Here is a 12,567-nt window from a genome sequence, read left to right as displayed (position 1 = left end):
CCGGCAATTGGAGTTAAGTCCCCTAACTCTTGCCCTGGGTTCTTAAATGGTCAGAAAAGCAGTCAACACATCCAATGTACATCGTATCTGAAAGCGAGCATCCTCCAGTGTTATCCTAGCACCATGTTGATGAACTGATTCAGTACCGATTCTTGGGCTAGGTCTACACTATGAGCGAGGGGTGTATCAAACTAGTGCGAGTATAAATAGCAACACAGCGGCGGTAGCGGGCTAGCGGCAGTGGACAAACGGCCGAGCCATGCAGAGCATCAGCCCGCGTGAAACAGTGGGTATGTACTCGGCACAGCTGAGCCGGAGCTCCATGCTCACGGCCTGTGTTACTGCAGCTGCCCTGCTATTTAGACTCAATGAGAGTTAACGTAGGAACAGGGGAATCACACCCCTAGCTCACAGTGTAGATGTAGCCTTAGAGCACCACCTACAGAAGCATCAGGACTATAGCCTGTAGCCTCTTCCTAGATGTTCCTTGGAGGTTTCCCATCCAAACGCTAACCAGGCTAACCCTGCTTAGTTTAGGGGCTGCGATCGTGCGTGGGTGGCGGTTACGAAATGTTAACAGCATTTCCTCAACAGGAGTCCGTACTCACAAGTTGGAAAACAGCCGTTTGGTATCTATGTTCATTCCCATATAAGACAGACAAACAGACAATCTCTCCAGAGGCTGAGCCCTCAGCCCCTAAATGCCTTGGAGCAAGGCTAAGGTACACAGGCTATTGCTGGCTCCTTTCCTTTCGTTTTGTAACGAGTTTAAAGCCATTTTCTATTTGATGATGGTTTAAATAAAAATATACCTAAAGAACAACAAAAGCAAACAATAGTGCAGAAAATGACAGGGCTCCTCCTCCAAGGACACTCCAGGTGTCCTCTGGCAGCACGGTTGTAACTCACCTGTCTTTGACTGAGCATCAGGGGCTGTGATTTCTATAATCAAATTCTCTAATGCAGTCCCTTTGTGATTGATTTCCTCCACCTGGGCCCCCTTTCCTGTCCATTCTTCCAGGAGGACCTATTAAAAAACCAGGATCAGATACCAGCATCCTACATTATATATTTCCCACACCAGAGGGCCTATGATTGAAACAAACACATTCTGCAGCTGAGAACGACAGGTGTGTGTTTGTTGTCTAGGCACTGTGAGTACTCCTCTAATACGCATGTAGGATCCAGCTTTAGCATGCTCAGCTGTCTAGTTCACAGGATGGTTCACTGACTCCCACAGAATAAACTGAATTACTGTTAAACAGCAGATTAAGAGCGTATCTCTATATTATGTCAAAGAGGGCAGTTTCTTTATAATGAATCAGCTATAGAGCATCAATCAGCAAATTAATAACTAGTGGGTCTCTCTTCAAACTAAGGTTCTAGGACCCTCCTTCCTAGCCTATACACCTAGCCCCCTACAGTATCCAGCATGCTAAACTTGCCACGTGGACCTTGTATAAATCAGTAGCTCGGAGAGCTCCTATATTTCTGTCTGAGATAAGACAGCTACAGGTGAGAAAACAGGACGTTGCACTCTCTCTTAAATCACAGCCCTTGACATATCTTGATTTAAGGTGTCATTTACCCTAGAGAAGAAATAGAGCGCCCAAGTGACCGGATGTAACCCCTGATGTCCAGCAGAGGGAATTTCACTGAAGATATAGACTAGCACACAGGGGTCCCCCTCCCAAATTCCTCTGAAAAGCAGAGGAGCGGTCGGATTTCTTTTAAAAATTAATAAAAGACTGCATAGATTTCACTGTGCATTGAAAGTGTGAGCGGCTATAGCGAACAGTGATGTGTATGATTGCGAGCACTGTCTCTCGACAGTCCCACACAGACAGGGGCTTCAGACCATCAGTGGTGCTGTTTTCAGAGCAAGTAAAGGCTCACTTATGAGAATCCATTGCACGGACATACAGCACCGCACTTCTGTACTTAAGCACATGGAAGCCCAGGCGTAGCTGGATTATTACAAGCATAAAACAGTTCACAGTATACCATGTCCTGCAAGTCATTACATGCTCCTTTGGTTTCCACACCAACTCCTCAGAGCGTTTCCGCTTTCCCTGCCCACCTTGATTTGCCTCATGCGCTTCTCCAGTTCCTGGGTGCCCAGGGAGGTCTCTGCAGATGGCACATTCCCTTCGCTTTCTTTCAGCCACTTCTTGATAGCTCCAACCAACTTTCGGAACTCGTCCAATTGTTCCTGGCAAGATGATGCATCCTTTTCTCTACGAGTGAAAAGGTGGAGAGAGTTAGCAGCTCGTGCTTCGCTTTGCAATTACCATACCCTGAATTGAGCACACCATGGTCTCTGTGATCTTGTGGGGTTTTGTTGTTGTTGCTTAGCAACAGCACTCACTAGTGGCCAAAACTGTGGCTATAGCTATGGTAAAGCGTGCTCAGTGAATGACCTTGGTGCACAAGTTCAGTGTTATCTTGACCCCTAGAAACCCAGACTCACATTCTTGGCAAAGTCCAGGTTAGCAGTTCTGAAACCATGATCCACACAGAGCACTTGTTAGTGGTCTGTAGCGAGCTGGCAGGTCACAGGGTGAGTGGAGTCACTTCCTTGCTATTAACTACTTGGACAAGGGTTCAGGCTCATCATTGGAAAGAAGAGCCTGGATGTTTGTAAAAACAGCTGGAAAAAAGGAGGAAGAGTTTGCCTGTCTACTTCTACCAGCAGCCACCACTCCATAAGAGAATAAGGAGCAACACTCAACGACAGAGATACTAAGGAACAGCTACAAATAATCAAACACTTTGTGACACAAAGGCACCTTGGCAATGGGTGCACAGGTCTTTGAAACCACTCTCATCTCAGACCTGACAAACTCACTACATCAAATACATTGTTCACAGGGTATCTATGCATACTGGGTACCATGTAAGGTCTTTATTGAAAGCTTGCAATTTATCAACACTCATAATCATGGTGTGATGTGCGTACAGGTAACACTAAAGGAATAAGGTAGATATATTGATGTTTATTCCCTTAGGGTCTTAAAGTTAAGGGGAGTCACCAGAGATTAACTACCTGGTGGCAGTTTATTCATGCAGGAGGGAGTTGCTCTCTCTCCTTAGTTAGCCAGGGATGTCATGCAAGGTTCAATTGTCTCTCACTGCCCCATCACAGAACAATCAATGGAAAACCAAGGAAGACAAGTGCAAACAATTGAAACCACTTGGAGGTAAAAACAAGAACATTACAACAGGCAGGGTATTGCCCTATGAATAGAGACAACAGACTTTCAGTATAAACACAGGTTTCAGAGTAAGGGGCAAGAGGCCTCTGCATCCATTCACTCAGGAGACATCTTGTGGAGCAGGGGTATTTTCATGACAGTTTGGATCCTGGTTTCTGTGAAGCCAGCCGTCTCTGCAACAGACTGAAATTTTTTTGAGGGGGGAAAACTATTTTATTAGATAGGAAAAGGAACTATTAATAAGCGTAGGCCCTAGTTCAGGTTTTATGATTTTGTTTGCATCATTTGTTTTCACCGCACTCCCTTGTTTCTAGCTGAATCTCTATCCTTTCTTAAATAAACCTACTTCTTTCTTAATGTCAGCGCTCACAAGTGCTGTGCGATATACAGGAGTGGTGGTTTAAGGTAAAACTAGCAAACTGGAGTACCCGGCTCCTTTGGGGGCAGAGGCTCGGGGATTATTGTGAGTAGCCAGTGTCAGGGCTGGGAGTCACAGAGGAATAGTTCAAAGGGACTCAAGGGGCACCTCTTGGTAAGCAGCAAGGCAAAGACAGGGAGCTAACAGCCAGCTTACTACAGCCAAGTCTACTCTCACTACAGCCGGAGGGTAACAAGGTGACCCTCAGTCCTGGGTATCCCGAGACCTGGGTACCACATGCTTCCTTTAATATTTCTCTTCCACAATTGTGTCGTCACCATTGGCATGTTGCATGCTAATCATAGAATCATAGAATATCAGGGTTGGAAGGGATCTCAGGAGATCATCTAGTCCAGTCCCCTGCTCAAAGCAGGACCAATCCCCAACTAAATCAAAGGTCAAGAGCAATAGGAATGAGCTCCACATGAATGAGCTTCAATGGAAGGGCAGATAATCTCTGTGGTTAAATATGCCACATGATCATGAGTGGAAGAGGAGGCTGAGGAGAGAGACACTATTAATCTGTGGCCCACCCCATGACAATCCCTGGCATGGAGAAGTAGAGCTGTCAGGAAAGTGGAGCTCATTCATATTGCTCTTGACTTTGTGACAACCACTTCTTGCCCCACTCCTCCAAGAACCGCTCGCATTCAGGGAAAGCAGGGAAGCACGGCAGGCCAAGGGTACGTCTACATGGCAATCACGGGGCGTAACTAGCTCATACAGACAGACCTGAACTAGGCTGGATACTAGAGCGGTGAAGTCATGGCAGCATGGGCCGTACAAGCCCACTTGGAACCCTGGGTAATTATTCGGGCAGCTAGCCCGCACTGCTGCGGCTTCACTGCTCCAGTTCTCGAGCTAGTGACGTTCCAGCTAGCTCCGGTACGTTTACACAAGTGCCATCAGATTCCCCACGGCTGCAGCGAAGCCAGACCTTTCCCTTGCCTCCCCACGTCACCAGCGGGATTTCTGTGGGAGGCGGTTACAACAGCACGCCCTTGCAGTAGCTCCCGTATGTGCGGTGCTGCGTAACCCATGAAATTCGTTGCCTTCTTCGCTGCCCTTACGGCAGTTCCGAAATCACTGTGGAATTTGAAGACAGGAGACCTCCTCACCCTTCGGAACGCAGCTGAGGTTCCTGGGCGTGCTGCTATTCGGTCAGGCATCTGAACGGAAGGGATGCCGAGCTCTGGCAGAGGCTTACAACATCACGTAGCAGTTTATTCCCCCCATCTCGTCGCTCTCCGTCGCGAACGAGGTCTCACGAACCCTCTTTAACTTAACCCTGTTTTAATGCCGCCCGTTCTCTGTAGACAGACCCTGCACTGTGGCAACCCCCTCGAGCTAGGGAAAACGAAGAGGCTCCTTCTGCAGCTATTGTCTGTCACGCCTTCGCTGGCCAATGAACCTCTGCCACACAATGCCATGCAATACAGTGATCCGCTCCTGGGGGGAGCAGGAGTGGGTTTGATTCGTGGCAGCCCCTGCATGCTGAGAAAGCACGGCTCTTGCAGCACACACATTTTCACAACGCCTCCAGCCGTCCTTTTTTAAAATGTCAGTGAGAGATGACGGCATTAAGTTTTGCGGCGTAGGAGGACAGCAGAGGTAGAAGTTAACGTACGGTCCCCAAAGCAAAAATGAACCTTAGTCAGCTCTCTCCCAATTGCTAAGTAACTTCCACCATCAGTGAGAAGCACATCCGCCAATTTTTAAGAGCTGTCTCCACAATCCAGCCCCTGAAGGATGGGAACAGGTGATCTCAGGTCTTACCTCTCCTTTGCTGCCTTCTGCAGCTGCACAAAATCCTGTTTTAGACTGTGCACCTTCGCTTGGTGCTGAGAGGAGCCCACTGGGAAACCAAAGGAGCTCAGCTCTGTGGTCAGACCCTCTATAGTATCCAGGTCCTCTTGGTGCTGCCTCATTTCTAAATTCAGCTCCTGTCAGGATAAACAAGAGCAGGGATGAAGCTCCTGTGTTTGTTCAAACAGGAGAAATGAACAGACACAGCTCTTGATACTGACTAGGGCACACAGTGCCCTCTACAGGGAAATAAGATGAATTATCCATAAATCAGCATGAAATACTCACCAGCAACTACACACCACAGAAACACTAACCCAGGAACCAATCCCTTTAGCAAACCTTGTTGCCTACTCTATCCCCATATCTACCCTAGAGACACCATCAGAGGACCCAACCACATCAGCCGCACCAGCAGAGGCTCATTCACCTGCACGTCTACTAATGTGATATAAGCCATCATGTGCCAGCAATGCCCCTCTGACATGTACATTGGCCAAACCGGACAGTCCCTACGTAAAAGAATAATAATGGACACAACTTGGACATCAGGAATGGTAACATACAAAAGCCAGTGGGAGAACACTTCAATCTTCCTGGACATTCTATAACAGATTTGAAAGTAGCTATACTTGAACAAAAAAACCTCAGAAACAGACTTCAGAGAGAAACAGCAGAACTAAAATTTATTTGCAGATTTAACACCATTAATTTGGGCTTGAATAGGGACTGGAAGAGGCTGGCTCATTACAAAAACAGCTTTGCCTCTCCTGGAATTGACACCTCCTCCTCTATTATTGGGAGTGGACTACATCCACCCCGATCGAGTTGGCCCTGTTAACACTGGTTCTTCACTTGTGAGGTAACTCCCTTCTCTTCGTGTGTCAGTGTATTTATGTCTGCGTCTGTAATTTTCACTCCGTGCATCTGAAGAAGTGGGGTTTTTACCTATGAAAGCTTATGCTCAAATAAATCTGTTAGTCTTTAAGGTGCCACCGGACTCCTTGTTGTTTTTGTGGATACAGACTACCATAGCCTACCCCCGATACCTGTCACCATGAATCAGAGCAACTTCTGAAACTCCCGCACATCAGAATTGGTAGAAAGGCTACAGGGAGAATCTAGGGCAGATACTGTTCCCAGCTAGCAGGAACCATGGTCTCCATGAAACCACTATGATTTTGTCCCATCCAGTGCAATGGACCCAGTCCTATACCCTAAACCACTGTCCTAGGGTAGCGATTCTACTTACTGACACGTAGGCATTGTGCAGTATTAACAGATGGGATTTTTAGCCAGTGAGGTCTAGCTATATTTGCCCTGGGTCTAATCCAACTGTTCAGAGTTCACTCCTTTAGTTCTCTGCCCCCAGCCAGCTGGACTGGGCAGAATTGCCTTTCTAGTCTAGAACTGCTCCTAGACTGTTCACGCAGGGCAGTGAAACAGCAATGAGCTACAAAGCCCCCATCTCGTTCCCTTTCTCCAATGGCTGAGCAAACAGCTACTGTAACTGCAGGTCCCAATGGCCTGGGATGAATGCAGGGGGTTATTTACTCTGCACAAATCCCTCCACTCTGCCTGCAAAGGGCTCCTCACAAAAGCCTCATAGTCTGGGCCTCCTTTCTTCTTTAGGCACAAAACCCGCTTCTCACCTGGATCTGCTGGGAGAAGTGAGCGATGTCACGATCCGGCTGGTTTCCGGAAGCCAGCATGCGAGCTCTGCTCTCCGTGAACTGCTGCAGCTTCTCGGAGAGGTGCTCGTACTGTTCCACCTTCGGGAGGAGGTCCTTCAGCACGTTCTCCTTCTCCTGCTGCTGCCGGCACAGCTTGTTGAAATGCTCAGTCACCTCGGCCAACTTGCCCTGCAGGGCTGAGGCTGCGGAGCTGCTGGCCGTTTCCATGAATCGAGTCACCATTTCTCGGGTGGCTTCTAGGCTGCTCTTCTGCCGGGCGATGTCCTGCTTCAACTTCTGTTGTCAGAATAGACACCGAGAAAACCGAAGTGGCATGAGTTGGCCGGGGGGCCCTTTGGAACTAGAAATCTTAAAGCAAATGACATTTCTAGACAACATTCACGTGCATTATTTTCACCCCCAGTCCTCCCTGTGCCCTCCTTCCCCACTGTGTCTGACTTTGGCTTTTCCCTGCCTCTGCTCATGCTGAACTGTCAGTCTATCCTCATCCACTGCTTCTGGACAGGGATTTCCTCTCAAGACTATGTGAATGTCTCTAAACGCTGCTCATTAGTTGAGGAGGGAGGTAAACTGTTTCGGTGGCTCTATTTCCTAGTTCAGCGAATTCAGGTAAAGGATGGATTTAACGCTTCCTTTTTAAATGGGTTTACTGCATTTAAATGACTTGAACATGCAATACAATTAAAGCACAAAATGTTTTAAGATGTCTGCCCCATTCAGAGGTTGGCGAGAGGCAGAGGAACCGTCTACCTAATGCAGGCTCTTTCTGAAAGGCAGTTAAGTGAACATCTCACAGCGTTTGTGGCGAGTGACTCCTGGATGGAGAGAGACGAGAGGGAAGCCAGCTGCTCTCCTTCCAGGCTCTTCTCAATCTCAGCCATCGACTGCACAAGAGTCTCCAGTCCTTCTTGAACGCTCTGGGACTGGGCGATGGACTTCTGCAGCAGATCTGAGCGCTCTGCCATCTGACCAGAAAGGCTCTGAAAACGGCTCACGATGGAATCTGGGGAATTCAGCACAGGATAAAAATAAATGACCAAGAGGGGCGAGTGATTGTCACCTCTGAGATTATCCCCAACACAAATAACTAGCCAAATCACCCAGAGGAGCCGGAGCTGCGAAGGTTCGATTACTGAACTCGTTAGAGAGAACAGGAAAAACCTCACTGGGTGAAGAAAAGAGAGAGCAGCAGCGTAGGAACTGACCCACGGTCCATCTATCCCAGTGTCCTGTCTGCGACAGCGGCCCACGCCAGATGCTACACAGGAAGGTGTAGGAACCCTGCAGTAGCAGAGGTGGGGTAACCTGCTCCCACTCTAGAGGTAAGGCACGTGGGTATAGGCTAACCAGAAACATACACAAAAGCACAGAAACAGGACTATGATAAGACCATTTCAGTGGGGTCTATTGTATTGTCTCGACTTTAAAACCAACAGGTCTCTTTCACTACTTGAGGCAGAAGCTGCCTGTTGCTCAAGACGTCCCTCCCTCCTCCCTTGTTTTCTCAACATAAAGAGAAGTGTGGATCCTCCGAAGGAAACAAACAGCCTCCGGAGGTGTTTTGGGAAGATGGTGAACTGCCCTATTGGTGCGTATGTGTGCGCACACAGGGATTGTAGACAAGTTGCTCTTCTACTTTGATCCCGTGTTCTTCTGAACTCATCTGACTTGGGGGCTTGAGTTCCCTTTTTAATTGTGGTCTGTCTTCACACTCGCACATGCTAATGGACACGGCTGCTTTGCCCAGTACCTGTGGTTTCCTGAATGTGTCTGCGATCAGGGGCTGGTTCTCCTTCTATCTCCAGGAGGGAACGTGCTGCTTTCTGCAGCTTCTCCACGGGCACCTGATGCTCAGCAAGATCTCCCTGTAGTTGCTGCTCCAACACAAGACAAGACCACTAACGTCAGCAATAACATACACCAAAGAGACTGCGACACACTGGTGAACTGGTCTAGCAGGTTCCATCCTTAATTTAACAGCCCCCCAGGTAACCCATATGACAGGAGATCGAAATCAGGATTTTAGGGTGAGATGTCTGGCCCACGAGGGTCGTACACTCAGCCTGGAGAAAGACAGTCTAAAGATCCCTTACCTTGGCATTGGTGAGCTGCTTCTGCAGAACCGCTGAGTCTGAGGAAACTGTCTCAGAGAGGACTTTTGCTACGGCTGCTTCACTCTCCTGCAGCCACGTCCTGAGAGTTTCTGCCACTTCCTGGAATTGCTGGTAGCGATCCAGCAAGGCGTTCAGATGGGAACCAAGCTTGGCACACTACACAGGAAAATAAAATCCGAGACAAGGATATGAACCATCACGGTCCGCAGCCTGCTCTTCCATGCCCCCTTAATTTGAAGAAAGGGGGGAAAACTCACCGAGGGCTTGTCTACACCGCAGGTTAGCGCGTGGCAAGCAGAGGTGTGAATGTACAGAGCACTAGCCTGCCAGACACAAAGTCGCTACGTGGATGCTACCAGTGAAGGTTCCAGTTTCGAAGGGGAATATGTCAAAGTGCACTAGAGAATTGTCAGCGCATTACAGCGAGTTAGCGCACAGCAAGCTAGGGTGCTGTAAATTCACACCCTGGCCTGCCACGCACCAACTTACCATTGAGCCAAGCCCTGAGGAAGAACTCAGTTTTAGCATGGGTGGAAGAACCATATAACACAGTCCCTGCCCTCTTCTGAGCTCACACCTTTAAAATGTTTGAACAGTATAAGTGTTCCTGATGTAGGAAGGTGGAGAACGGTCAGAGAGAAGGTAACAGGGCAGATTTGACAGGTAAATTCCCAGTTACATGCAGTACCGGCTACCACCATCCCTACAGCGCTGCACAGAGGAAACTCCATAAAAGCTTTATCCTATGGAGCTGGAAAGGGTTTCCTGTACCTTCGAGTGGAGAGCAGTGTATCTTTTTGTTGCATCATCCAGTTTGCTCTTGACTAAGTTTCCTGTGGCTAATGGCTCAGGCCCCTCTTCCTTGGCTGCACTCTCTGCGTCCAGCACCTTCTGTCCTGACATGGTAACAAACCGCAAATCCCCCTTGTGGGAGATCACATCTTCCGAGAAGCTTCCCTGCCGGAGAAGCATTGGTCTCAGCGATTCAGGGTCGCTGTCCGCCTTGTGCATCCGCTCCAGCTCCTGTTCCGCCTGCTCTAGCCAGGCCTCAAACTCCCCGTGATCCCGCATAAATTTCTGCAGCTCGTCCCGCAGCACCTGCACTTGCTTCAGCTGCTTCTCCGACTGCGACAGGTTGGCTGCGTATTGCTCCTTCAGCTCTGCCAGCCTCCCCTGAAGCCTCTGCCTCTCCTCTGGTGCTAGGTTGTGGCCCTGTTTGTCCAGGAAGGCCTGTGCTGTCTGTGTAGCTAGAATGACATCTTGCTGCTGGGAGAGCAGCTCCTGATGGCGTGCCTGAAACACACACACACCAAACATGCTGCCTTGTGACCGATCTAATGTCTCTAAGGACTTACCTACCTGGGGGAAAAGCCCTCAGTAGCTGGTGTGCACTAGCGACTCCCCACTAACTCCCAGTGCGGACACTGGTCTGGGCACTGAGAACCCCTCTGTGCTCGCTGTTGTGTGCGTGTCAGCCCCAGGACACTGGAGAGACACGGTGGGTGAGGGAATCCCTTTTACTGGACTCGCGCTCGTCTCTCTCCCCGACAGAAGTCGGTCCGATAAAAGAGATTACTCGCCCACCTTGTCTGTGTGCGCATGACCTTCATGCGCTTTGGAAGCGTGCTAAGCTAAACTGCCTGGAGGCATTCACAGTGCGCAGTAAGAGTGTTCACATGGGGAGTGGGTGTGGAGTCAGGAGTGCGCTTTACATTTACTCCTAGCCCACTGTGCACGAACTTCCCCATGCAGACAAGCCCTCAGCACCAGAACTACTGACAGACCTCTCTTCACTGTGCTGGCAAACAACTAACCCCCCCGCGAGTTACCCTGACAGCATCATCTTGCGACCTGACTGTAAAGTACTCTGCATTACTGATCACACCGCTAATAAATTACAGCTGAGGCAGACAAAAAACCACGTCTCTCCACTTTCACATCTCTATGTCCTTCTGTCTGCTGTGCCAGGAGGATCCCACAAGTTCAGGGGTCTCCCCTCCTAGCGCACCAGAGCCTTGATGCCCAGTTACACGGGAACACAACTGCGTGGCATGGTGAACACATCCATGCATTCAACGCCACTTGCTGGTGGCAGGGTCGTCACCGTGCTTGGCAGCACTAACATCTAACGTAATATCAGCCAGGTAGGTCGGACATGGCGGCATTCTAACCTTCAGCCTCTCATACTGCCCATCAAGGCTCTCTTCCACTCGGTCCACTTCCACCAAGTGACCGTCGAGGATGTCCTGGGTGCTTTTCCCCTGGATTGCTCCCAGAGCTTGTTCCTTTGGGCGAGGTTTGTGCTCAGAGAGCTCCCCCGTCTGTTCTAATGATGTCACCCACTTTAGAAGCGACTCAATCTTACTCCTGTTCTCCTCCAATTCTTTGGCAGCTTTCACCTGAAAAAACAACAAATATTCCGGATGAGGAGGGCTGTTCTTTTTGTATTTGTATAAGCTGCTGTATCAGGAGAGGGAGAATCCTGGCATCTGACTGATTTTGTGATTCTCAGCCCAGCACAACACATAGTCCACAGTCTTACTCAGCCAACACACGCCCCAAACTGGGCTTCTGATACAGAGTGAGTGAGTGAGTGCACGAGCAGTGTGCGCACACGGGTGAACACATCCAAGTGGTTCCTTGAGGTACACCCCTGGGGCTTATCTGGGGAGGTTGAGACACTGTTAGATTTTCAGAGGCACCAAATTACTTCAAAAAGCTGCACTGGAAGTTTATTACCAAGTCCTGACATCAGAGCAAGGCTCCTTTACTCTGCCCTGGGCTGCTTTACATTCCAATGAATATTGTATTAGTATTATAAATACCTAGCATGTCTAATCCATAGCTCTCAAAGTGCTTTACAAGGGGAGTCAATACCAACGTTTTACAGATGGGGAAACCGAGGCACAGAGTGGAGACAAGGTCACCAAGCAAAAACAATTGCAGAGCCAGGAACAGAATTTCTCAACTCAACAGGTTTCTCAACTCCCCGGCCAGCGGCATACCCACTAGGCCAAGCTGCCTCCCCACATTAAAAGTCCCCCCTCCTTTTGTTCTTTGTGTGTTACCTTTTCCGTCTCCTGTTGCATTGCAGCCGTCACTGTGCTCTCCAGTTCTTTCTGGGCCACTTCAGTCCTCTCCTGCAGAGACTGGAACTGCTCCTTGGCGAGGCGGAGTTTCTCTTGCAGGGCTGCCAGCTCCCCGGGGTTCATCTTGGCCCTGTTCTCCTCTAAGAACTCTTCGGTTGCTTTCAAGACACCCACGAAAGAGGCAGCCCGGCTCTGAATGTTCCTCTGCAGGTCCTACGAGCATTGTGGAAG

The 12,567-nt window shown here is 49.2% G+C and overlaps 1 protein-coding gene across 4 annotated transcripts in view; it reads right to left on the bottom strand.

Moving 5' to 3' along the window:
- MACF1 (microtubule actin crosslinking factor 1) overlaps positions 1-12,567 on the bottom strand; it is a 234,061-nt gene that overhangs the window by 83,405 nt on the left and 138,089 nt on the right. For all 4 annotated transcript variants that reach the window (XM_077838115.1, XM_077838114.1, XM_077838112.1 and 1 more), the window contains 10 exons: positions 12,316-12,549; positions 11,419-11,646; positions 10,019-10,540; positions 9,227-9,403; positions 8,884-9,007; positions 7,928-8,136; positions 7,092-7,409; positions 5,410-5,576; positions 2,081-2,237; positions 910-1,027 (listed from right to left, as the gene is read on the bottom strand). In XM_077838115.1, coding sequence (XP_077694241.1) covers positions 910-1,027; positions 2,081-2,237; positions 5,410-5,576; positions 7,092-7,409; positions 7,928-8,136; positions 8,884-9,007; positions 9,227-9,403; positions 10,019-10,540; positions 11,419-11,646; positions 12,316-12,549 — 2,254 coding nt within the window. The remainder of the gene's footprint in view (positions 1-909; positions 1,028-2,080; positions 2,238-5,409; positions 5,577-7,091; positions 7,410-7,927; positions 8,137-8,883; positions 9,008-9,226; positions 9,404-10,018; positions 10,541-11,418; positions 11,647-12,315; positions 12,550-12,567) is intronic.

The sequence above is a fragment of the Eretmochelys imbricata genome, chromosome 19, assembly GCF_965152235.1.
Source record: "Eretmochelys imbricata isolate rEreImb1 chromosome 19, rEreImb1.hap1, whole genome shotgun sequence".
Classification (NCBI taxonomy): domain Eukaryota; kingdom Metazoa; phylum Chordata; order Testudines; family Cheloniidae; genus Eretmochelys; species Eretmochelys imbricata.
Note: the sequence above shows the minus strand (reverse complement) of the source record. Positions and strands in the feature narration are given on the sequence as shown.